The sequence below is a fragment of the Antedon bifida genome, chromosome 2 (assembly GCF_963402885.1).
Source record: "Antedon bifida chromosome 2, ecAntBifi1.1, whole genome shotgun sequence".
Classification (NCBI taxonomy): Eukaryota; Metazoa; Echinodermata; class Crinoidea; order Comatulida; family Antedonidae; genus Antedon; species Antedon bifida.
The window spans coordinates 22,477,848-22,505,245 of NC_136227.1; the positions used below are offsets into that span (position 1 = coordinate 22,477,848).

Genomic DNA, 27,398 nt, shown 5'->3' on the forward strand with positions numbered 1-27,398 from the left:
TGGTGTGTGTGTAATAAATACGTGTGTGTGTGTTGGGGGGAAAAGGAAGTGGTGGAAGGAAACAAGAACAAGAACATTTTGACATCCACCATCATAAAGTCGAGTCTCGGGTGTGTATAGGCTATTCTATAGTATAAGTGTATAACTATAAGGCCACTACACTAGGCTTTGCTTAGCTAAAACTTCTAATTTATTTGCGGAAATTGCTTGATTCAGATTGATATTGAGGAATTGAGAACTAGGAATTCGAGAACTACTCCCAACAAGGTAATTGTAAATTGATATTAGTATAGTAGGATAGGCCTAGCTAGGCCTAGGCTAGTACTAGGCCTAGTACTAGGCCTAGGCCTAGTAGGCCAGGCGGCCTAGGCCTAGGCTAGGCATATTAATAATTAATAGCGTAGACTAGGCCTAGAAGGCCTACTAAGGCGCTTATACTTATACTAGGTTAGGCCTTAGCTCTATAAGCCTAGTCTAGCTGGATGCTAGCCTAGTCAAGTCGCCCCATACAAAGTCGCACCAAAACAAAGTCGCCCGACACAGTCGGCCATCAAAAAGTCGCCCCAACGCAAAGTCGCCCCTAAGCATTAATTAAAATAGTTTACGTAAAATTACGTAACATTATATTCTTGCTCAATTTGAGCACAAAATAACACGCTAGTCCGCTATGGTCGCACTACAGCGCACCAGCTCAACAAGGGAAACCCCTCCGGAGTCACTCCAAATTTTACGATGAGCGGTCGGATTCAAAATCGGTCGCGTTTAATTTTGGTCGAGGTAAAATGATGTTACGATTATTTTTACTTTGGATGATGAATTTTTATTATTAATAATTAGATTGTTTTTATTTTACAGGTCTAGGTAGGGGAAAGATGTGTGCCTTCAAAAATGACAATTTGTAAACATGGATTATGATATTGTCACTGTCACATGATATTTGACATGTAGTCTAGCATACTATTAAAAGGTGTAAAATATAGTTGATATTTGAAAATAAATTGGCACAGCCAATGGAAGATAATATTATTTTTCATTAAATATAAAAAAAGACCATAATATATAATCATATTGACATTTGTTGGAAAAGAGTACTTTAAATTTAATGATCACTAGTCGTGAGTTAGCTTTCTTAGATATTTCATTTACATGAACAGAACAATTTAATCTTTTTTTGCTAGCTACAGATTGAATGCAATATTTGATCTCCCAAAGTGGAATATAAGAAATCGCTTAATAATTCAGCCATGTAAAAATCACTATGAGCCATAGATCCATCTAAATTTTGTAAATTGGGAATTCTACTAACTCCTTTCATTTTACTTTTGATATGAATCAAAAAGCTTTTAGCCTTAGTTTTGACCACCAAAACTAATTTGTTTTCAAAGACTGATTTTGATTGCCTCACTACATTTGTAACTTTATTTCTAATTTCATTGAAAGATCTATGGCAGTCCTTATTCAAAGTGTTTTTGTTCATTGCCTTAACATAAGATTTCAAGCTCTACGTTTTTTCCTAAGATTTCTGATCTCAGAGATCATCCATTGAGGAAATAATTTTTTTTTTTTTTTATTTAAATGGGACAAATGCTTCTACATAACTAGTAAGAATTGAGTGGAAATATTCCCACGAATCGATACCATTCATTTCAGAGAGGTCATTTGTCCAATTAACCTCATTAAGTAAGGACCTCATTTTATTATAGTGACCATGATATTATCATCACATTCATCCTGATGTAAAACTGCTGCCTCGAGATTAAAGAATAACATGCCATGATCATTTCTTCCAAGAGAGGTGGTCTCACTTCAATATCACTGCAAATTTCTGGGATAAGTCTGCAAAAGTCAAGTATATTTGATATCTGACCTCTCAAAGCGGGTTGGTTCTACAGAATACCAACTGCCTTAAAAATAGATCATCTGGACACAGCTACGACACAATTTATATCCAAAACTGACATAAATTTGTTTAAAAAATACAAAATTTAAAGATATCAATTTTGTCTCTAACTCTCTCTGCAATGACATGACTTACTATTCACAGGTGCATTTTCGTTCGTTTTTTTAACGGTGTCTGTACGTGTGATATACTACGCTCACGCTAATGTAAAATTTGCTTTTGCAAAACTGGCGAATTTTTAATTAGCATATAATAAACTGTATTGACTAATTACTACAAGACAAAAACTTAGGATTATCAATAAACATTTTGGCGCATAAAATCTGGGAAAAGTGTTTTTTTATTTTGTTTATTGCGCTGGCAGTTGTATTGAATAACACAATGACGGCCGGCCAGTACGCCAAATCCTTGATGCAATGAGACAATCTACCTTTCATGGTGATTAATGCTTTTATTTCTGAATCTTACTTCTAGACCTATCCATTATAGTATGGTTCCAGCCATTGTGTCCATTGATGCAGACCTGCCAACCCCTGGGTTATAAAAATCTGACAAATTTTGTTGTCAACAAATTTTGGAGATTTAACAAAATAAAACCGGAGATTTCATGAATAACGATGGAAAATACTAAAAAAACACAAGACAAACCAACTAATATCTGCCCTCTATCTGTTGGATAGACTGTTGATGGCGCCCTTCAATTTGAAAATGGCTTGTTCATTTTGTTGCAAAGTTAGCTAAATACGAATACATTACACAATAACAACAATCAAAAGCACTCAAATTTTTTCATAAATTTTGTATTAAATTTGTGAAACTAGTAGTATAAGGGAAAATTATGATAAAATCTGAAAACTCTGCTGAACTGGAGATTGCCTTAAAATCGGGTGACACCCAACAACATCATGTGAGTTGGCAGGTCTGTTAATGTAGTTAAGATCAATAATGATTTGTTTTGAAAGCAAATTGAGCTGGCATTCTGCACAAACGACCAATATCAACTTTAACCAGGTTAAATTTGGTGCTTTCTTTCCCTGATTAATTATTTTTCATAGCCTGCCTATTTTTGCAATTTTACTTTTCTGACATCAATGTAGGCCATCATCATGGAAGCAATTTAAACAATATTCAAAAAATCTATGTTCTTAGAAACATGTTTGTCTTGTTACCCAATACCATGCATACATGTCTCATATACAACCATTTACTAAATTTCATCTGATGGGTACAGTTTTGGCCTGTATTTGTAACAATCAAAATCTGTCTCAATTTCGTAGAGATTGGATTGATTTGGTTACAAATTTTGCAGGCTTTGTAAAAAAAAAAACTGACACGTGCCACGTTTACATATTCAAGTACAGCAATTTTTTATAAAAATAAGGAAAAATTTATTTAAAACTTGCTTTTATCATTCCATCGGATCAATTTATAAAAATTTCCATTAAAATCTACATGTGGCCGTGGCTCTGTCTGGGTCCCCCCTATTCAAAAATCCTGGATCTGTCCCTGTTTTGTTGAAGTTGTTAGATGATGTGTTATTTTTTATTCCATAGAATAAAAATGGGTAATGAAGATGATGACCTTCAATGGCTCGAAAACTTACTTAGCGATGTCCAACTTGAAAAGTTTTTTACACGGATTCATGAAGATCTAGAAATTTCACGTCCTTGCCACTTTGCATATGTTATGGAAGAGGATCTAGAAAAGATTGGTATGGGAAAACCAGGTGTACGAAGACTAATGGATGCTGTCACAAAACAGAAACTGATTCCAAAGAAACGATGGTTTGAAAAGGTAGGATTATTATGTGTACACATACTCCACCTAAAATATACATCTCTTCAGAATTAAAAGATTCCTGGTTTGAAATTTCTATTAATATTTAAAATAAAATTGTTAGTTTCTTGAACTGTAAAACTGTTAAGAGCCTGGTGAAGCAGAATGAAGGCTGTGAAGTGAAGCTAAAAAGTGAAGCCACACCAATGTGACACTGTAAACTCATATAGCAAATTGAATATAAAAATTAGTTTTTTCATCTCTTTCATCAAATTATGCAAAATTAAAAGAGTGTGAAACAGCGCCTTTAGGTTTTTCCCAAATCTTAAATATTTCTGCTCAAATCAAAAATGTTGAATGTAATGTGGGCCCTGTAATTTCACGGATGCTTCATCACAGTATATAAATTCTCTGACATCATTCTAGCCACTCAGCACTATATAAGTGTACATGCATCAGATACATACTTTTGCGTTCGTATTTTAACATACAGTATATACTGTATATTCTATATGACATAATTCTAGGCACAACTCAACTCAGCGTATATGCGTCAGATATACTTTTGCGCTGATTTTAAGCTATACAGTATACTGTATATTCTATATGAAAATTCTATGAACAACTCAGCACTACATAAGCGTACATGCATCAGATATATACTTTTGTGCTTGTATTTTTAATGTGTGTCCATGTTGCATTAAAAAAAAAAAATTCAATGTTGGTAAAATTATCTTTTTTATCACAAAGATCACCTATAATTCGTCATAGTTATCTTGGTTTTTTTTTTTCAGATCATTAATATTAACCCATTGGAAAGTCGTTCTTACACAATGCAACCACAGAAGACAAAGCCAATTTCTGCGCAGAAGACAAAATCATTGAAGTGCCTTATTAGTGAATCAAATCTAGTGTTATACGAAAAGTTAGGAGATGGATCCTTTGGATATGTCCGAAAAGGTGAATGGACAGCATCAAATGGGAACAAGGTATATGTTTACTCTATCAATTGTTGTTTGTATTGTACTATGTATTTCATAAGTTTAATATGGATCGTCATAGGAATACAAATTTAAAGGCGATATGGAATTCGTCATTGACAATTAGGTGATATGTGCAATTGAAATGCCATTCTTACTCATGAAGTAATTAATGTTGAATGTGTCTATTTTGTGCCATAATATACTTATATAACTACGTTGTGTTAAGCATACTGTGTGGAATTACAGGACCCACATTGTATTGTAATTCTGAAGTATCTGAGCAAGCATCTTGCCTTTGGAAGCATCTTGCCTTTGGAAGCAACACGTACGCTCGTTTAAATGTGATGTACATGATGTACTATATTAAAACAAATACCAGTTTTTTAAACATCTGATGGTTAAAATTAGAGGGTAACCTTTTATTCTGAGGAGCTATGATAAAACTGAATTTTCACATGTGTTTTCAGATAAAAATAGCTCAAATTTCGTAGAATGGCGAAATCACAAGATTCTATATTCTTTATTCGACATTTCTAATGACATAAAACATAGAATAGTATTTGCAAATGTAGCTTTTAATAACCTAAAGAAAGTATGGAATAAGTCTAAATTATCAATTATTTATTAATCAATCAGTTAATTGATGTAAAATAGTAATAGTTGATCTGCACCGAAAAATGTAACAGAAAAGATTGACATGTTACAGAATCAATTTTGGGCATTAAATGGCCAATAGTTGCTGGAAATACAAAACTATATAAAATATGCCGCCCTCTGAAAGAATCATGTGTTGGTCGATGTTCGGCAATGTTCTAAAAATGTGTGAAAATACTCCTGTGCATTCTTTATTGCATTTGCAATGGGTTTTTTTTTCGAAAGACCAACTTAATTTAGGCACAATGTAAAAATTATTTTAGACCTCAAATGAACGCTCAGACCGGCTTTCTATTGTTTTTCCTAGATGTGTCTAAACCCCTGTCTATTGGCTATGTGTCTAGATGCTGTTTCTCCGCCCCTTTTGTACGACTGACTGTCACTTTCTTTTAAGCATGCATGCAAGGCGACAGTTCTTAAACTTACTGAGTGACGAAATAATAGGTCTATAAAAGTTTTAAATGGCCGTAAATATTTTTCATTTTTTTCTTGATACAATTACAATTCTTTTACTGTTTGTTTATATACCGTGAAAAGTATCTTTATCGGGGAAGTGTGAGCTCTTATTTATACCTCAATCATCTCATGCGGTAATTAAAATAACCACATCAACTACATTTAGTTTACCTGTTTTGTGTTTTTTTTCCCTAGATCAATGTAGCAGTAAAGTGTTTAAAGAAAGATACAATAATGCAACCAGGTTTTTTTGAAGACTTTGTGACAGAGGTCAATTCAATGCATGCATTGGAAAATCCATATTTAATTCGACTTTATGGAGTAGTACTGTCATCACCACTTCAAATGGTATTATTAAATCTAAAATTCATTTGTAAATAAGATTTTTTTTATATTTGCTCTTATCCTCCTCTTCCTTTTCCTCATCACATGTTGATCCTCTATCTGCTATCAAAACTCATAGAAAAGCAAATGTAAAAAGTGCCCACAAATGTAACAGATCAGATGTAAACTAGAAAGGCACTCCGCCTACTGTAAATTTCTCCTACATAAGATTTCTCTAGAAAAATATATGTATTTTGTTGTGTGTGTCTTAATGCTGTGTGTGATTTAGGCTAATTTCACTACAAGCATGTGTATGTGAGTTTGGTGTAAAGGTTGCCTTTTAACTACAGTTGGCTTATGGGACATTCTGCCGATAGAGGGCCAAAATCATGTTTTATGGCTATGCACAATAACCTGTACATTAAAGCAAATTATATTTTAAAATTACAAATCACAAATTACAAACAACTCTTGCCTTTTTTTAATTAAGTAATTCTCGAGAAAATGCAATTTCAGTTTGCTTGTTACTTTAAGACTCCTCGCCAGCTTTTGAAAAGTCTGTGCTATCTTTTAACACTAGCAGGTCTGAAAATAATACTAAAAAGTGGTCCAGAATTGGGGCCGTGGTCAAGATTGCCTGCAAAATTTAATGGAGTGCTCCTTGGCTAAATCTCTCTGTATTTTCATTTTGGTAAAGATCTTGCAATAACTTTTTGAGTAATCCTTCTAACAGACAAACAAACACACAGACAAATGCGAATGATTACATATACCTCCTTGGCGGAGGTAAATAACTGCAAAGAAACCATTTTTAATGGATTGCCTACTTATTGATATAATACTGCTGTAACTGCTGTACCTTTGATAATTTGTTGATCTAAGATAGTATTATACTATGGAGCAATGCAATAAAACAGTGTTGTTTGTTTACAATTTGCAGCATTAGTCACGTTTTAAAAACTTGTATAACAATGATGTTTATTAACACAACCCCCTGTAATTGAGTGCATAGAAAAGCTAGGCCTATCATGTCACGATAAAAAAACAATATCCCTTTGCAATCAAAACACAATACCTTGTAGGCATAGAGCTGAAACAAACATGGTAGTAATTTTTAGCTGAACTTATATTGACAAATCAATTAATGGTGGTATGACCTACACAGAAAGAAAAAACAACCAGAATACTATACCTGTAGTACCGACGACGTCATATATAAGTCCATTACCATAACTGCTAGAACATGTTTTTTTTACATTGTTTAATGTTAGTTGAAGATAATTCCATAGACAGCTGGTTCTCATGAAACTGCTGTCATGTTTTCTTTGTTTGTAATTTACAGGTTACAGAACTTGCTCCCCATGGCGCCCTCATTGACAGATTACACAAAGAGGATGAGAAGGTGCTGATTAGCACATTGCATGAATATGCCATTCAGATAGCAAGTGGAATGAATTATTTGGAGAGTAAGAGGTTTATCCATAGAGATTTAGCTTCAAGAAACATATTGCTCTCTTCAAAGGATAAGGTTAGTATAACAGTTATCACTTTTTTTCACATGAGGTAAGTATAATATTTGTAGTTTGTGGAAAATTGTATCTTCAAAAATAAGATTTACCTAAAGCATGGTTTCCTGTCAACATAAGAACAGGATTTTCAAAGATTCTTACGTTTCATATGCTTCTTGCGTCAAAACTGTTGTAGATATGCCTGGTTTGAAGTTGAAATTTTGAGTGTGAATTTCACAATGTATGCTCACAACGATTTTAGTGTTATGAAATTGATTGAAAACGGGTGCATAACAGAAGCAAAACGAAAAATAAATAAATCTGCGCGCAATGTTTTTTTATTTATAATGGGAAGCTTAAATGATTATAATCAACTTATTTTTCACATTTTTACCGTTTAAAGACAAACAAATTATAGCAATAGGCCCATACAGTAACACACAAAATATACAAAGCCGTTTTGTTCACATAATCTGAGGTATTCCTTGCCAAATGGTCTTATACTAAAGTTGGGCGTGAAAAATATGTGCTTCACACACTCAGTACAGTACGTCTTTTGGAAGCTTCAGTGGTAGTGGTACATCATTTCGCGCTTAATTAATTTCAAGTTGAAGTTTGGTCCGGATTGCCTCCAAAATTTAATGGAGTGGTCTGTATTTTCATTTTTGTGAAGATCTTGCAATTGAGTAATCCTGCTAACAAACAAACAGACAAACACATGGGATTGACTACATATACCTCCTTGGCGGAGGTAAACAATGGCAAACATATTCATGACGCTTTAAAAAAAATTAGGTTGTGGAATTCTTAACCGCGTTCAAAGATAGGCAGTTTTCTAAATGCATTTCTGCCGCTGGGAATAATTTGTAGATCAAGCCTAAAGATACTTGTTTAAGTTATATGCATATGTCCATAAATTATCTTGATCAATTTCATCTAGCTGCATACATTTTTCAGAGTATATTCCTTATGGCCAGGAATCGATGTAATAAGATTTTTACAGTGCGCAATAACAATTTGTGAGGTCTACGTCGGATTCAATGAAATCATGTTTGTAACATTTGTAGCATGTATCATAATTAAACCAAATTTGGTACTCATAAATTTCAGTTGGCAATACAATTATGTGCGTATGCATGTGATTTGCGCTCACAATTTGCAAAATTTATTTTCGATGAATAGAATACGTTTCAGGCAATTTTAAATGTTGAGTGCACAGATGTTTGCACACACACTGCGCTGTTACAACCGCTAATGTAGAAAACGCCAGCTAGAAAAATGTCTAAATCATATGCAAATGCATCGATCTTTACTTAGCTATCAATCTTTCAGTCTATCTCGTCGCTTACGAGAGGTCGTCGATTATGAGAAGCGGTCCCTTAACAGAGATGGTTGCTTACGATGTGTGGTCGTTTTGCTTACGAGAGGTGGAAAGACTGTAAAGATCGATGCATTTGCACATGATTTACTGTAGACATTTTTGTAAAATATATAACATTTTCTACATTATCTGGCGATAGTAACTACATAAGCTGGGAGGCAATTTTCGTTACTAATACTACATAAGCTGTTGACCATTTCTACATTAGCTGGTGTTGATTTATATTTACTAATTTACAGTTTATAACCATTTCTATGCATTGTATAGGTTAAAATAGGTGATTTTGGTCTAATGAGAGCACTACCTGCTGAGGAAAATCACTATGTTATGACAGAGAAGAAAAAAGTTCCATATGCCTGGTAAGTTAATTAACTATTGAAAGGTTGAATTAACCTATATTTACCCCCTAAATGTTAGGAAATAGGTGCAAAATCATAATGGAGTAAAATCCAAAAAGAAAGTAGTTGTATTTCTGTGCTTTATTTTTTTTTTATCTAACGAAAAGAAAACGTTCAAATAAAAAAATAAAAAAAAAATAAAAAAATAAAATATTCATAAGCTTGAGCACCGTTTAACAACACACCTTCCATGCAAAGCCAAACCTTTCATCATTTTTCATGGTACTTGCCATATCTCATTATTTAGTTTAGAATAACATTTTTAATATTATGTAAAATTTCATAATAATATATAACATTTTTTCTAAATGTGTTTCTGACCTTTGACCTGTATTATGGATTAACTATATCTGCATTAAAGAAAATCAAAGTTAAAATGAAAGTTCACAAAGAACTTTTGGAGATTAGAAATATTATGACCTGTTCATATTTTGATAATTTGGAAGAACTATGGTAGTTTTGGGTCAGATAGGTAAGATAGTGTATAGTGTGCGATCAACAAAAGCCAATACATTCAATGAGCATTAATGACGTTTCATATCATACCCTTTATGACCCAATTGAAATCTGATCCCAAATTGACACAAATGGGGGATAACTATCCTGAAAGAAATAATTGAAAATTGCTTTATTATATGTAACAACTTTTCCGACATATGAAACAAGTTTGGCATAGAAACCACTATGAACAATGAATAGCTAATTATGCAAGCAAAATGAATTTCGATTTTAAACAGACCAATAAAATTTACTGAATCTTTGTAGTTGAAAACTGCCAGTTTCATGTGATGTCATATCAGTCATATTTTCATAACTGCTTGTCAGATATCAATTAAATTACACATAAACATTAGGTCAATGGTCAACATATAAGCATGAAAAATATACATGTACGCAAGAATTTCAAAATGCAAAAAATCAATTTCTAATCATGATTCAGGTCATTTTGAGTGTTTCAAAATGTTTCAATTTTGTAGCACTTTTGCATTTTGCTGTGCATGGCATAAAATTTAACACTTGATTTTTGTTCTTTATACCTTACGTGATGAACTCTTTTCATTTCCATGAAGTCAAAATGTGAAATAGCATAAAGTGCACATCAAACTATAAAAATCATGAAATTTGTCCAATTTAAATCTCCTATAGCTCCTCTGAATGAAAGGTGACCCCCTAATTGTATGTATGAATACATGATGGAATAAATGTTATGACGTCATAATTTTAAAGAATTATATTGTATTATATTTTTTATTATTGATTTTTTAGGTGTGCACCAGAAAGTTTGAAATCTCGACGTTTCTCTCATGCTAGTGATACATGGTCTTATGGAGTTGTTTTATGGGAGATGTATACCTTTGGACAAGAGCCATGGCTTGGACTTAATGGATCACAAGTAATTATATTGTAACTTAAACATTTTATGCTAGTGTCTTTAGATTCCTCTCAGGGCAGTTGACTTAATAAAGTAAAGTCGAATTAGTCCCCACATTTACATTTATAAATTGTGTAAATTTTCATACAAACAAAATAATTAAATCAAAACAAGGCCAGTGTTTAGTGTTTATCAACCAACCCACCCACCGACCGATTGACCGACCAACCAACCGACTAAAAACTGAAACTGAAATAATCTGAATTTCAAAGAAATTCAAAGGTAACATAAATGGGTAGTTGTAGAAATTGTCATAATACAGAAAAATGGCAAAATCAGCACTGTGGTCATGTTACAAGTGTTGTTACAATATAGATTATCTGATAAAAATACTAGAAAGTAGGAAACCTTTTGCCATATTTCTCCTGACTGAATAGAGGTAAAGTAGGAAACCTTTTGCCATATTTCTCCTGACTGAATAGAGGTAAAGTAGGAAACCTTTTGCCATATTTCTCCTGACTGAATAGAGGTAAAGTAGGAAACCTTTTGCCATATTTCTCCTGACTGAATAGAGGTAAAGTAGGAAACCTTTTGCCATATTTCCCCTGACTGAATAGAGGTAAAGTAGGAAACCTTTTGTCATATTTCTCCTGACTGAATAGAGGTAAAGTAGGAAACCTTTTGCCATATTTCTCCTGACTGAATAGAGGTAAAGTAGGAAACCTTTTGCCATATTTCCCCTGACTGAATAGAGGTAAAGTAGGAAACCTTTTGCCATATTTCCCCTGACTGAATAGAGGTAAAGTAGGAAACCTTTTGCCATATTTCCCCTGACTGAATAGAGGTAAAGTAGGAAACCTTTTGCCATATTTCTCCTGACTGAATAGAGGTAAAGTAGGAAACCTTTTGCCATATTTCTCCTGACTGAATAGAGGTAAAGTAGGAAACCTTTTGCCATATTTCCCCTGACTGAATAGAGGTAAAGTAGGAAACCTTTTGCCATATTTCTCCTGACTGAATAGAGGTAAAGTAGGAAACCTTTTGCCATATTTCCCCTGACTGAATAGAGGTAAAGTAGGAAACCTTTTGCCATATTTCTCCTGACTGAATAGAGGTAAAGTAGGAAACCTTTTGCCATATTTCTCCTGACTGAATAGAGGTAAAGTAGGAAACCTTTTGCCATATTTCCCCTGACTGAATAGAGGTAAAGTAGGAAACCTTTTGCCATATTTCCCCTGACTGAATAGAGGTAAAGTAGGAAACCTTTTGCCATATTTCCTCAGACTGAATAGAGGTAAAGTAGGAAACCTTTTGCCATATTTCCCCTGACTGAATAGAGGTAAAGTAGGAAACCTTTTGCCATATTTCCCCTGACTGAATAGAGGTAAAGTAGGAAACCTTTTGCCATATTTCCCCTGACTGAATAGAGGTAAAGTAGGAAACCTTTTGCCATATTTCCCCTGACTGAATAGAGGTAAAGTAGGAAACCTTTTGCCATATTTCCCCTGACTGAATAGAGGTAAAGTAGGAAACCTTTTGCCATATTTCCCCTGACTGAATAGAGGTAAAGTAGGAAACCTTTTGCCATATTTCCCCTGACTGAATAGAGGTAAAGTAGGAAACCTTTTGCCATATTTCTCCTGACTGAATAGAGGTAAAGTAGGAAACCTTTTGCCATATTTCCCCTGACTGAATAGAGGTAAAGTAGGAAACCTTTTGCCATATTTCCCCTGACTGAATAGAGGTAAAGTAGGAAACCTTTTGCCATATTTCTCCTGACTGAATAGAGGTAAAGTAGGAAACCTTTTGCCATATTTCCCCTGACTGAATAGAGGTAAAGTAGGAAACCTTTTGCCATATTTCCCCTGACTGAATAGAGGTAAAGTAGGAAACCTTTTGCCATATTTCTCCTGACTGAATAGAGGTAAAGTAGGAAACCTTTTGCCATATTTCCCCTGACTGAATAGAGGTAAAGTAGGAAACCTTTTGCCATATTTCCCCTGACTGAATAGAGGTAAAGTAGGAAACCTTTTGCCATATTTCCCCTGACTGAATAGAGGTAAAGTAGGAAACCTTTTGCCATATTTCCCCTGACTGAATAGAGGTAAAGTATGAAACCTTTTGCCATATTTCCCCTGACTGAATAGAGGTAAAGCAATGAAAGATTGAACAAGCATGATCATCACGATGAGACCAGTTTTTCTCAGATCATTGAACAGATGATGACTAACATGATCTTTTTAACCCATATTTACCTAGCGCCAATTGGAAGGAAAAACTTGCCTGCTTCCAATATTTAATGATTGTGGCATCTTGATAATCCAAGTATTATGATGAATTCTGTTTTTGTTACCATTTAACTATAGAAAGTTTAAAAACATGTCAGAAATTCCAGTGCCGTAGTGCTTTGGGTACAGCTAGAGATAAAGAGATATATATTTACGTGTCATCGGCGAAAAAATGATATTGAAAGAGATGATAAGCTCGAGATAAACTATCATCTTAAAATTTTAAAACCTCTCTAAAAATATGGCAAGGTTACATAAAACTAACAAAACTAAATATTTTATTATAAAACATAATAATTTATTTTCAATTAATTCAGATTTTACAAAAGATTGATCAAGAAGGGGAGCGTTTACCGTTCCCAGACAATTGCCCCTGTGACATATACCAGCTTATGTTGCAGTGCTGGGAACACCCTGCTGAGAAAAGGCCAACTTTTAAGGCCATCAAAGAATTCTTATGCAAGGTCAGTTAAACAGGTTTTTTACACTTATTTTAAACATTTTTAAAAATTCTATTTTGTTATAGTTTTCGATTTGCAACAACACATCTAAGACTTAAATATGCATACATTAATACATATATTTTTAGTGACTCTGCGCGGTCACTAAGCGTTTTCAAAGGAATGAAGAAAACACCAAACACACATTTCGTGGGGTTAATTACTGCCGTAATGTTCTAACCTCTCAAATACTTGATGCAAATGATCAATGTGGTGATGCAGGAGTTGCTGTAACCGTTTTACCAACTGCTCTTTGAGAATTGTGTACGGCCTTTTTGCTGGTGATGATAATAGCAGATCATGAATTTCTTGTGCTATCTCAGGCTGTAATGAACAACATAGGCAAACATCGTAGGCTCGGCTGTGATACCTCGTGTAAGGAACTGTGCCTCAACCTGAGCAAACCAAATGGTAGGGTCGACAGGCCAAAATGGAGGAAGCTACTTGTTGCACTTGTCCATTCCACTATGTATACATTTATGACAAACACAACATTTTTTGTTATTTTTAATGTTACCTTATATATACTGATTTGTTTCTTACTACTTCCATTAGAGCATATCATTTCAAACATGAATATTGTATTATTCTTTAAAATAGAAAACCTGAAAATATACTTACGTAAGCCTGGGTTACAGGTATAATGATTGCCTGCCAATAATAGTGGTCATGTCTTTTCAATGGTTGATTCACATATTAGTCACAGATTAGTATTATTCAATCTGACCTGTGCTGCTAGATTTATAATGCTGCATGCGAGGCATGACAGCTGTCTAATGCTAATCCACTTCCTTGTTCAGACAAAAAAATATTTACGCCATTTACATAATGCTACCTAAACATACCCTTAGAGTACTAACTAGGGAGAACCTAGGGATCATCATTTTTAATGTCTTTTTGGTCCATTCAATTCTTTTCTAATTATGAACCCATTTCTTTACTAAAGAAAATTTGTCTTTAATAGGTTCGACCACTAGAGATGTTAGCACAAGAGACCTGGGAGGAAGCCAACAACATGTTGATGAATGATGGAGACAGGATTATTATCATTAATGGCAGGTAAAAGATTATGTTTATTTTTGTTATTTAAACAAATTAATTTTGTCTTGTTTTCTATTTGTGTGTATGTTTGGAAATTGAAGGGATGTTTCAGTTGCCAATTATCAACCTCTGTTTGACCAATCTAAAATGACACAATGTGTTTGTTGTTTCATTGATTGTGCTTTATATATTTATTAAAAGCAAAAAATTAGCCAAAATTAAGAGGAAAATCACTAAAGTCATAACAATGTTTAGATATCGAGTTACTTACATTCAATTTTATTCAATCTTTTTGTTGTATTTTTGTTAAAATAAACCTACTAGAGATATTTCTTTTATAAACTTGTCCAGGTTTAAGTCTTTTACTGTGGTTGTATTTTCTTAGAGTTAAAAAAAATGACAATATACACAATTATACATTATATCTATATTTTAGAGCTGATACTCAATGGTGGAGAGGACAGAATCAAAGGACAGGTGCATTTGGAAAGTTCCCAAGAACTCTTTTAACTAGTGGTGCATTGACCACTGCTGATATTAGTGAACCATTAACCAATAGTTTTATACATACTGGCCATGGTGATGTCCTTGGTGGAAAGTCATGGGGCTGTCCAGAAGCTATAGATGAGTAAGTTGTTTACAAATGATTTTATAAGATAATAATTATAGACTGTAATTTCTCATGGAAAACACTTGATTCACCAAAGGGTGATTTCGTTAAATTGTGCGCAGACCATGTAATTTTTGATTGCGCACTGTGAAAACATAACCACATCAATTCATGGCCATAAGGAATATACTCTGTAAAATTGACGTAGCTAGATGAAACTGATATCAAGATAATTAACGGACAAAATAGTGCTAAGGAAAGAATAAATAAATAAAGATTCTGACAAAATCAATAAGTTTATATGCATGATAATATATATAACCTAATTAAATAGCAATAAAAACAATTCAAGTTATGGTGTAAATAGCCTAGAATTCGACTTTGTGTGAATTTGTCGAAGCCTAATATCAAAGCCTGTTACAATAGCCTATCAAGTTGAGCTCAGCGTCCTGTTGTTAGATTACCTGAAGGAAAAGTGATAGTTAATGGTAATAATTATAATGTTTAATACATGTTCAGCTTTTTGTAAACGCTTTTTCTCACTTACAAAAAAATATCACCAGCAAAATTTTGTTTACCTTATATTTCGGTGTATAAGTCGCACTTTTGACACGCAAATTTAACATCTAAATTATACATATCGCCACCTTGTTGGCTAGGCTAGGCCTGGGCTTTTTAAGGTAAGGCCTAGTACTAAGAGTAGGCCTAGCTACAGTGTACTAACGTAACAGCAACCTGCTTCTGTCTAGTTTTCAAGGCATTTTAGCGTGATGTTGTGCCAATTATGATGAAAAGATTTGTTAATTATGAAGCTGTTTTAGGCGCTCCGATAAATTTTCATTTGTAAACGTTTACGATTGGAATAGTATTATACTGTAGTATTATAGTTATACGCACGATCGCCGACCGCCGTACCCCCAGCGCGAGCGAGCCCTTCTTGGCAACCACATGGTGTACAGTATTCGACTAGTATATTCTCCAGTTGATTATAGCATAGACCTAGCGTACACACTTCTCGGATACATACTAATCGAATACGATTGTCCGTGAAAACGTGCGCCCTCTCGATAAAAGGATCGAGCGAGGCTAGCCCACACACACGTGCGGTCATGCACTCGATGTTGCCGGTGCGAAACTCATGAATAACAAGTTAGAAAGAACTGTTTTGATGAAATATAAAGTGCGTCTTATACATCGGTGCGACTTATACACCGAAATATACGGTAAATGGTATACAAAAAAAACGTATATTAAGTTTTAAGAGGACAGGGACTATCTATATTCTATTTTGTGGGGTCTATATTTTTTATCTACAATACCATTTATTGTATGTACTAATTCTTAAATGTTTATCCACTTTTAAAGCCTTTATATTAAGAATCCAATGCAACCAAGTGATGATTTTGAACAAATGCAGCCCAGTCCACTTGCCTTGCCTGACCGATCAAAGGGTAAGCGAGTTATTTTTCATTAACATTTCACATCCAAAACACAAAATAAAATGTGTGTTTATTCTTTTGAGTTATTATTTCTGAACAAATTTTTTGAATTTTTCTCTTTTCTACAGGTGGCAATATCAAAATTAGGACATCACAAACTCTTGGTCGACGTCATCGAATAAACTCCGGACCAAGTCATAAGTCAAAAATAGAATCCATGTGCCGAGAAACCCTTGATAATGAAAGTAAATCAAAGAGTAGATCAGTAGATGTGGAAACTGCAGTTTTAATTGACGTTACAGAGGATACAGTGAGTATTGGCTCACCTATTAAGAAAGGAAACTCCGCACCTGACATGCACTCACTTCTGATTAATGCAGCACCACTGGCAACAAATTTTGACATTTTACCAAAACCACTTGCTCCACAGCCAGGGCGTATTGATTTCTATGATGATGTTGCAACTCCACCAAAATATGATGATGTATGCGAAGAATTACCAGTAATTATTAATGAAGACAATTCTCATAATAGTAATCCTTTTGTGAGGTATGAGAGTTTTCAAAAAGTTGACTCACCTGATTCTGTACCAAATCCATTTATAAAACCTAATACACAAGGCATTATGACACCACTCTCAAATTATACAATTTCTTCCAAGGAACATTCAGTGAATAATCAAAATCAATGGGTAAATTTTTACGAAGAAGTACCATCTGAAAGAAAAATGTCTCATTTTTATGACTCTGTTCCGGCAGAGTCTAAAAAATCACCACAGACAGTACAGGTTGTTTCAAGTTCGAGCATGACAGAATTGTACGGAAAAGTTAACAAGTTTGATCATCATACTAATTTACAAAAAAATACTTTAAAACGTTCAAAAATTCCTTCTGAAAAATGTGAAGTAAATACACAGCAGCCAGCCCCAACATCAAGTATGTCTTCACAGCAATCTAGTGAATCTTTAGAAATTTCTAGACCTACCAGTTTAACCAAGCCTGTAGCAACATTTACTAGACCTGTTACTACTTCTAGTTTAAGCAAGTCTGTAGCAACATTTGTTAGGCCTGCTCTAACACCAACAAAGCCTTTGGCAACATTCAGTAGGCCTGATTCATCAAAGCATGTCACAATAAATAAACCAACAACTTCATTATCAATTTATGGTACAAGTTCCACAAATCAGTTAACTAGAGATCCTTTGGAGGAGATGAAAGAAGTTGTCCAATCTGCAGCATCAAGGAGAGGTGTATTTAAACAAATTGCTAAAATTGTGCCAAGAGATTCCCTCTGTGACAAAATTCCTTTAATAAGTTCTTCAAGAGATGATCTCTCAACTAGCATCGATTCTTTTGTTGACTACAATTTAAGTACACCTTCAACAACAAATAAGTTATACGAAAGGACAGAGGAACCGCACCTTATGTTACTCAAGTTTCCAAAGAAGGATCGCAAGTCTGACCAACAGAAAGACTTTGGGGACTTAATAAGTTTCTCACCAAATGTAGTTAGCAGTAAACCAGACCCACTTCCAAGAAAACCTATATTTCATACCCACACTTCAAATAAGAATTTAAATAGACCAAGAGATGCACGTAGGTCTGATCCAATGATGCAAAATGCTAACACAAGTGAAGTTGATAGCAGATTAGATGAAGTGTTACATAATGGCCCACCAATACCACCACGAGAACACAAGCCCCTTCTTTCACGTCAAATGTCTGATCCTAGTAGAATTTTAGATCCAAAGTCAAAAACCCATGTCATTCTACCGATCACACAAGATGGTAAGAAGCTAAGCAACACGCATTATTTTTTATTGCCTTGTAAACCAAACTCTCGTGGTTGTTCTAGTCCAGAAGAATTTGAAAATGTTTCAACATTTACACATCCCAAGTCACCAACAAAAACAAATGCAACAGCAAACATGCCACAAATTCAATCACATATCCATGACAGCAAATCCTCAGGACATTATTTTGTGAATCAAAGTGGCGTTATATCAAGTAGTGTAGATTTTGCTCATAAAGTGTTACAGTCAAACAGTATATCAAATTCAAGGCCTAAAAACACAGGTACAAATACAAACAAGATTTATCATGGATTAGATCTTTCGTCTGCAAGACCGATTGTGCCACAAGACCAATCAACAGAATTTGGCCTTTCATCCCCTACCTCAATATTTCATCAAGATGTATTGCCATCTTCTCAGAGAACACCTCCCTCACAAAGCTTTAGTTTTGATCCTTTTCAGGAAAGCCCACTTTCTCCACAAAAAGACATATCTTTTGGTGAGTTCCTTGGCAATCCTCATGCTCCCCGGTTCAAAGTAGACCAAGTTCAAAAGCAAGTTCATGGAGTCATAACTGAAGAATGTGAAACTGCACTGATTAGTTGCTCTGGTGATGTAAAACAAGCTGTAAATTATCTAAAGGGTGAGCAGCTGTTTCGTTTGGGCATAACATCACGTGAACAATGTGACAACCTTCTCAAATCAATGAAGTATGATTTGGAGCTGGCTTCATCAGTTCTTCTTGATCAGTACAAAACATCCCAACCAAACTCATAATGCGTGATAAAGATGATGTTAGTTTTTCTGTAAAATAACAATATATTACATTATGTTTCTCTGTCCAGTCTGTATGTTGTGATATGTAAATAATTTTAGGTATTTATTCAAATAGTTATGTTTCTTATACACTATAGTTTTATGGTATTTGTTTTAGTTTTTATTTTATTATTTATGTTTTATTCAATATAATTTAAGGCAATTTCTTTTTAAAATCAAACACAAAAACAACTCTTCCTTATTAGTCTAGTCTTCAGCCTTATTAAGGCTCATTTGTTAAATATTGAACCATATCTTTCTAATTGCTATAAAATAGTGGCATTAAATTATACTGTACAATTGTTAGATCATGAAACTGACAATACTTAGTTCAATGCTTTCTGGTCTTATTATTGAAATTGGATACTGTGTTTACTTTAAACGAGCTCCATTTATTGTTGCATTATGCATCTACTTGTTTGTTTGGTTATGTAGCCAGGTTTTTAAGAAAAATAAAAAATGTCTGGTGTCTCCCAGATATAGGAGATTTTACATACAGTTAACAGTAGAAATGCATTATTTTTCATTACTATATTTATTACTAATTACTATAGTATATTTTGTGTATTACACATAAGCACAGTTGTATGAGTAACTTTAAAAAATAATTACTTGTAGGCCTACACATTACATGGCCTATATCCAGTAACCGTTCTCACCTCCAAATTCTTTTGTGTGTGTATATTGTTATTACAGTAGTTTAATATATAGATGAATGTTACATCAATACACTTTCTCTAGGTTTTGTTATATCTAATTTAAGGTCACATGTAAAATACTACTATTTGGGCCTATTATGAAAATTTGTCCATCTTTAAATGGTTAAAAAGATTATTTAAGAAAAAGATAGACAATTCAGCGACGAGACCACACCAGGCCTATAGCTAGAGTGCGATGTTTGTATGTAACCGCTAGGCCTACAAAACTAAGCCTAGGGATAAGACCGTCTATGAGAGAACATTCAACCATCTTTGTTTACCCTTCAGGAAATTCATTGCTTGTTTATATAAATTTTACGCGAGCTAATTGTTTTTCTCTCTTAACATAATTAACCATAGAACGTACATTTAAGACAAGGAATGACCTACAGTAGTTTATTGTTTTTAAAATAATAAATTCATTATTTTTACAAATGTCAACAATTGCAGGGAAAGTGTTGAAGTATAAAGTATGCACCAAGAAAGTATAGTTTTATATAAACAGATATTTTTATTACACCTAAAATGTTAATGGGTGTTTGTATTGGTTGTCTTTACATAAGTGTGAGGAAGCTCTTCACAATGGATGCAAGAAATGTAAGGGAATGATCTCACGGCACTGTTAATTATAAAACAAAAATAGGTTCCACTGAGTAGCATAAGTTAAATCTATATATAACATACATTTATTTTAGATTTCTAGACTCGGTGCACAATATATTTTTTTTAAACTTAATTTGTGAGAGTATTGTTTATAATGTAAAATATCTATTATATTAATTGGTATACAAGATTATGAATTACAGAATATTATGTAATATTCTGGTATTAATAACAGATTGCAATGAATGATTATTACTTTAAGTAGTTATTTTTGCATGCTGCTGCAATGTCAATTTGATATGTAATTTCATTGGGCTGGAATAAAAGGTTTAACGGCAAATGTCAATAATTTTACAATATTACATTTTTTATTTTATTCAGTTGACCACCAAACCACCGATGAAAATCGCCATTAACAGGTTAAATCTAAACATAATAAAACTTTAATATATTCACATTTGACACAAAAACATAAAGATTACAACATTACAGAGACTTGAAAATTTGACTCTGAAATACATTAAAGCTATAAAATAAATCAATGTCAAAACAAGTTCGACCATTGTTCATAAATCTACATTTCCTTCACAACAAACCCAGCATTACATTTGCCTTAGAGTTTCTAATTACTAAATTTAAGATTTTTGTTTCTAAGGCAAATGTAATGCTGGGTTTGTACTGTATCAGCCCATCTCAAGAGAATTCAAATTCTCTTGCAGATGAACAACTTAAGCCATCAGCAAACAGAAGTGATTGTGAAAACTTAAAAAACAGAAGGAAGGTAATTAATATATAAATTAAAAAGCAAGGTGCCAACAATTGACCCTTGAGAACAGGATGCCATTTAGAGGTTTCCTTTGCTGCCAGTCAAATAATCTGAAACCACTTCAAAAGACTGACCTTTTATACCAAACTTAGAAAAAAAAATAAATAAACTGGATCGACAGCTGTAACTACATCAGGATTGATATGACTACAATATATATCAGGACATGAACTTGTGTAATGTTGGTAAAGGAGGTTCTTTGCCAGTTTTCACCCTTTTAGATGGTCTTGAAAAATGTTGTTGAGGTTGTTTTTTCTGGTAATTTTAGTTAAAGAGATGTTATTAGCTTCAACTGAATATATACATAATTTATAATTTCCATTTGTGAGAAAAATATATTAAAAGCCAAGGCCAGCTTAAGATAAAACAATGCAAAAGTACATATTAAAGCTCTAAACACTACATAAAAGGATACAGAAGTGAATACTGTATGATGTCCACCTAAACCATTATATCCTTTGTGTTTAGTATCACCAAGACTCCTGGAGTTATTGAATAAACTTGAAGTACGTAGAACTGCAATCATGTTCTCTTCTTCACTCTTCTTCCTCTGTTGAAAGAATAATGTAATTTGTATTTGTATTATATTCATTTTTCCTGTCTCAGCTATTTCAGATAAATTGATTACTTTATGACTTATGTGATCAATTTATTTTTATTTCGGAAAGATTAATTCCGCAATCTTAGAGAAGTTGTCTAAAAATATGGTTTATTTATTGAAAAAGGGTCAAGTGACATATGTTATTACTTATATCACATTTTGGGTATTTTGTTGTCATGGTTTTTTCCTGAATTTTACAGGGTATTGCTAGAACTATATAAGGAATCAATATAATTATTTAAACTGAAATGGTTAAGCAACTATTTGTTTACCAACTGCAGTGCACTCTGAAAAAATAAAATCAAGTTTTTTGATCGCATACAGAAGATCCTGAATTGTTCCATTCATGGCCATCAAGCAATGCATTAACAATTTTTTATTGCCAACAAAAAAACAACATAAACATATCATTGACAAAGGTGATAAGATTTAGTTAAAAGAAACTAATCAAATCTTAACACCACCTTGCATAAGAAATAGTATAATTAAGAAATATGCCATATGTTAAAATAATTAATTTAACATATTTAAAATGAAGAAAAAAAAATAAATGTAAAGCTTTAAGTTACGATAACTATAAATAAATAGCAAATAATAAAAATAACAAATGTGATAAACTGAAACTCTTAATATACCGTAAATAATGAAACAGTACCCAGATATATTTATTAAATAAATTTAAATTTCTAAACAATTTCAAAAATTTTTTTTCTAAACGGGATATCTCTTGTTGACAGTTTTATTTAATCTGGTATTATACGAATGATCAATAGTTTGAAAGTAATCAGTAATAGAGTGTGGTGTTCGGTTGTGATAAATATCATAAACGTATAATCTATGTAATTTATAAATATCAAGAATTTCAAGTTTATAATATAATATATATTATAATATATAATTTTGTACTATATTTCTTTCTAAAACCATACTGATGTTTATAAAATAAATCGTACCTTTCAAAATAGTTAAACTAACCTTTCATTAAACAATTTTTCTAAAAACTAAATTAAAAAAAGATCTTACCTTCTGACTATTTGCTATTGACGTAGTCTTGATGAATGGAATACCAAATTCTTTACATTCTTTCTGGGTTGCAATATTCAAACTAGGCTTTACAAAGTCTGGTGTCATTGGATTACCCGGTTGTGAAGGAAGGTCTAGGCTTGTATCTCCACTCCAATCCTCTGGGTTTTGAAGTTTTGGGGCTTTCATGCTGAATGGTGCTGGACTAATAAAAAAGGCCATAAATTATTTAAAATTTTAAACAAAAACTTGATATTCAGCTAAACTGAATTATACACAATAATGTATAATGAATTTGTGTAATGGATATTGATTACACCGATTGAAATGCTTCACCTTTCAAAAAGCAGTCTTGATATAACGCCTTTAGATCCACTTGGTGAATTCACAGACTGTTGTAGCACTTGAATCTTCCTCTTTAAATTCTCTTTATCTTTTTCTAAACAGCTCACCTCTTCTTCTAATAACTTTATCTGTTTCTGGTTGTTTAATGTTTCAATTTTGTAATCATTTAACTGTTTGTGTAATAAAAAAAAAACAAAGCATTTTTATGGGTGATATGCGAGGACTATAATTACTACTATAATTACTTATTCAATTTTTTTCATGATGGCTCAGTGTTTCCTGAAGCAGGTTTCAATAAGGGTCTATTTTGGAGATAGAGTTGAGCTTTTTTTTGTCGTCATAAGAATCAGTTAAAAAGTTCAATTGCCTCTATTTTAAATTTGATTCCATTTTGGCAACTTAAATAGTTCATATCGGCCACCTTTCCTTTTCGGCTCCCTCAATTCAAACTGCCCAGAGCATAACTAGCATACACAGGCCTGGGGTAACATTTCATTTTGGCCAAAGTCAAAATATTTGGTTTAGTCAAATCAGTTTATCTATCCAAAAAGTCCAAATTTTCCATTTAGCCAAATGAATCGGTCTTTAGTCAAAATTAAAAATTGATGAATTATATATAATGGTAAAAACATTTTAAATTGACAGGCCGCACAGAAAATAGTCTTAATTATCGTGGTCGTTAAAAGACAAAATATACGATCAAAACCTGAAACTGAATCTCAAATCCCAACCACCTATCATAAAACGGTTATCTAACTACTAATATTTCCCCAATACAACAAAGAGACACCTGGTACAACGAAACAAGTTGACGACGACAAAGTTGATGGAGCTTGAAGTAAACAACATGATAACGAACAAAATAAATGCTTGGAGATTGACGAGTGGACCTTTTAGTTGGACTTTATGCTTTCGCCAAAATGATGATTTGATTATCTATTTTATCATATGTCATCGCCAAAATGTTTTATTTTTTGGTTAAAAACCCTAATTTCATATATCATATCATTTAACAAAAACAAAACAAAATTTTTTGTTGATAAAAACTATACTATTATATTGTGTAAAGTTATTGATATAAAATTCATATGTCCCACCTGTTTTGATTTTGCAGACAGTTCTTTCTTTGTTGCTGAAAGTTCATCTCTTAAATGTAATTTGTTCAACTTTGCATTCTCAAATTCCCTGATAAATTTATAGAAAAAACAATAATAATTAATATAGTTTTAGAAGTCTCAATAATAACTAGAATTCGAGAGTGTATACCTCCGCCTACTGTAAAATTCTCCTACATAAGATTTCTCCGGAAAAAAAATATATATAATTTTTTTTATTTTTTGTCTTAATGCTGTGTGTGATTAGGCTAATTTCAGTACATGCGGGTTTGGTTTAATGGTTATACATATAACCAGCCCTTCATCTGACAATAGTTTCAGTTGACTAAAATAACAATAGAACAGCAACGGCAAAAACAAACGGGTGAATTTGAAAAGAAATAGGGTTTTTGAATCTCCTGTTATCAAGAAACCTGTAAATTAAATCAAATTATGTTTTAAAATTACAAATCACAAACTAGATTTAATTATAGTTTATATGCATTGATTTAAATAAAGTTAATTGATTTTTTAAAAGATATATTGATTTTGTCATGATCTTTAATTATTTATAATATATGAAAGATTGGATCTTTGTAGCACAAATACAATAGCCGGTATCACTGCACATCGAGCCACTTGCATAAAAGCAATCCGATCAAAGATTCCTGCGTGTATATATCATAAGCCACCCTTGTTACATAATAATAAAGACATAAGTTTCTCTAGATTTCATTATAAATAAGGCGTATAATTTATACACTATACTAAGAAATAAAATTGAACAAACAATAAAAAACATTTTTGTTTTGTTTCCCAATGTGAGACTCGATCTCGATACCTCGAGCGCTATAGACGCGATCACAGACCACCAAACCACATACACACCTGAATAAAAGTTTAAGAAAGATGTTCTGTGAGTAGAACCTTCATTTTACGTATGGTACGGGACCGAAAGGTGTGCGTAAAACATGGGATTCGTAAAATCCAGGTTGACCTTAAATTGACCCCCAAATACGTAGATCGTAGCTAAAAAGGCTGCCGTGTTTGCCTACTTTACTGTACAGCATGCAGGTGGTCACCAGCTTGGCCTTGCCAGACTAATCTAGGCCAGGCTAGCAGGCCTAGCAAGATGTGAGGCCTAACTAAAAAAGTACAGTATATACAGGCTGTGCGATGTTTAAATAAAGTGTAAATTAAAATATCAATGTTCTTGTATTTTCTATGCATGTGTGTAGCTGTCTCACACACAGCTGCAGAGTTCCTCACACAGCCATGGCTTTGTGCTTTGTTGTTGTTAAATTGCACCCTCAATGTAAGAAAATGATGACGTCATCGGTCATTTTAAGCGTACATAAAATCCAGGGAATGTAAAATCAGGGTACGTAAAACAGAGGTTCTACTGTATTTACTATGCAGTACATACTGCAATGAATCATAATTTTTTACTTTGATGACATCTATAAACAATTCAAAAAATGACGAACTGTCAAAGTATATACTTTCAACGTTAATATATGAACATTTTAAAGAAAAAGGTTAATGTTAAGTTTATTTCAGTCCAAAAAAATATGTACTTTGATTGTCAAAATTAAATTTGTTTAATTTAATATGCAATTAATGATGATGTAATGAACTTTTTTTCTCTTATTTTCATAATAAATAAAAATAAATTGTAGTCTGTCAACTTTGATTTGAAAAGTGAATAAAATATAATGAAATTACTAAAGAAAGGTTGCAAAACAGAAATCGTACGCATGCGTTATATGCGCTACGCATGTAATTTTATTTCCATATGATGAACTATGACCTGAAATTTATGAGTACTAACATTTGGTTTAATTATGATACATACTTGTGAAGATATGATTACAAAGGTTTCATTAAATCGTAGACTGCGTAATTTTTAATTGCGCACTGTGAAAGCTATAAGGAATATAGTCTGAAAAATTTATTTGAAAATTCTCTCCTATCTTTTATTTTTAACACTAGCAGGTCGGAAGATAATACTAAAAAAGTGGTCCAGAATTGGGACCCTGGTCCGGATTGCCTCTAAAATGTAATATGGAGTGGTCTTTGACCACATATCTATCTGTATTTTCATTTTCGTAAAGATCTTGCAATAACTTTTTGAGTAATTCTGCTAACAAACAAACGCGATCGACTACAAATACTGCGGAGGTAAATAATAGCTTTCACAGGAGATAATTTATACAAAAGAATAAACTGTGTATGCATATAGACCTAGTACACTCCGTTTCGTTCATTGTCATGACAATGTATTTGCCTGCAGCCTAATTTACTGTCTCCTTTCGTCTACCGTTCCATTGTGAAAGCTCAATATTATGAGGATATTTACCAAGTCTTGGAGCACAAAACTGAATAACAATATCATCTGGAAAACCATACTGTACATTATTGATTTTATATTATTTATTGCCAAAAACCAAATACAGTACATAAAAAACATACTGTACAACAGAAAATAAAGAGGCAGGAACTAAAAAGTGAACCTAATCAAAATAACAAAATTTCATGTTTCTTACTCTCAAACTATAAATAAACGAATAATAAAATAGAAAAAACAAAATTCATATAATTGGCCGAACCAACAGTCAATATAGTACATGAGATAAGGGAATTTAAACATGTTGGAAAATTGTCTAAAATCCTTTTCTCAACACACTACTTACCTTTTAAGTGATACACAGTATGTAGCTAAATCTCTACAAGCTTTTGATTTGTCTCCGTGTTCTTCCATCATTTGTGACACTACCTCTGAATTTGCAGTCAAGACTTTTTTAAGCCTAAAATAACATAATAGCTTTAAGCAATCTTACAAATGAAGTATACTGTACAAAAGTCTGCAAAACCTCATCATGGTTGGGAATAGGTTGCTGGAAATTGCACTTGTAGTTTGAAAATGTCTGGCTATGTTGGGTAAAAAAATAGCCCTGATTTTAGAAACAG

At 33.0% G+C, this 27,398-nt stretch overlaps 2 protein-coding genes across 3 annotated transcripts in view; one reads left to right on the forward strand and one right to left on the reverse strand.

Annotated features, from left to right (window-relative positions):
- Positions 1 to 21,130, forward strand: LOC144858530 (uncharacterized). 2 transcript variants are annotated; one of them, XM_078714685.1, is made up of 12 exons: positions 1 to 110; positions 3,454 to 3,694; positions 4,471 to 4,665; positions 5,965 to 6,117; positions 7,436 to 7,621; positions 9,250 to 9,341; positions 10,647 to 10,773; positions 13,358 to 13,504; positions 14,505 to 14,599; positions 15,018 to 15,209; positions 16,557 to 16,642; positions 16,759 to 21,130. In XM_078714685.1, exons 2-12 carry the CDS (start codon positions 3,461 to 3,463, stop codon positions 19,197 to 19,199), a joined length of 3,948 nt encoding a protein of 1,315 aa, XP_078570811.1. In that variant the 5' UTR covers positions 1 to 110; positions 3,454 to 3,460; the 3' UTR covers positions 19,200 to 21,130. The 2 variants fall into 2 exon arrangements, with proteins under 2 accessions (XP_078570811.1, XP_078570809.1); XM_078714683.1 differs by having other exon boundaries at positions 57 to 267.
- LOC144858634 (E3 ubiquitin-protein ligase TRAIP-like) overlaps positions 20,889 to 27,398 on the reverse strand; it is a 16,062-nt gene continuing 9,552 nt past the window's right edge. Inside the window, exons 6-11 of the mRNA XM_078714724.1 lie at positions 27,122 to 27,235; positions 24,432 to 24,519; positions 23,326 to 23,504; positions 22,990 to 23,194; positions 21,781 to 21,915; positions 20,889 to 21,620 (exon numbers count right to left, since the gene is read on the reverse strand). Of these exons, the coding sequence (XP_078570850.1) occupies positions 21,525 to 21,620; positions 21,781 to 21,915; positions 22,990 to 23,194; positions 23,326 to 23,504; positions 24,432 to 24,519; positions 27,122 to 27,235 (817 nt within the window). The 3' untranslated portion in view covers positions 20,889 to 21,524. The remainder of the gene's footprint in view (positions 21,621 to 21,780; positions 21,916 to 22,989; positions 23,195 to 23,325; positions 23,505 to 24,431; positions 24,520 to 27,121; positions 27,236 to 27,398) is intronic.

Excerpts from the sequence above, each read along its gene's own strand:
- LOC144858530 (XM_078714685.1), top strand. The coding sequence starts at position 3,461 with ATGGGTAATGAAGATGATGACCTTCAATGGCTCGAAAACTTACTTAGC. Across the intron at positions 6,118-7,435 it reads TGTCATCACCACTTCAAATG|GTTACAGAACTTGCTCCCCA; the intron begins GTATTATTAAAT and ends TGTAATTTACAG. Across the intron at positions 14,600-15,017 it reads ATTATTATCATTAATGGCAG|AGCTGATACTCAATGGTGGA; the intron begins GTAAAAGATTAT and ends TCTATATTTTAG.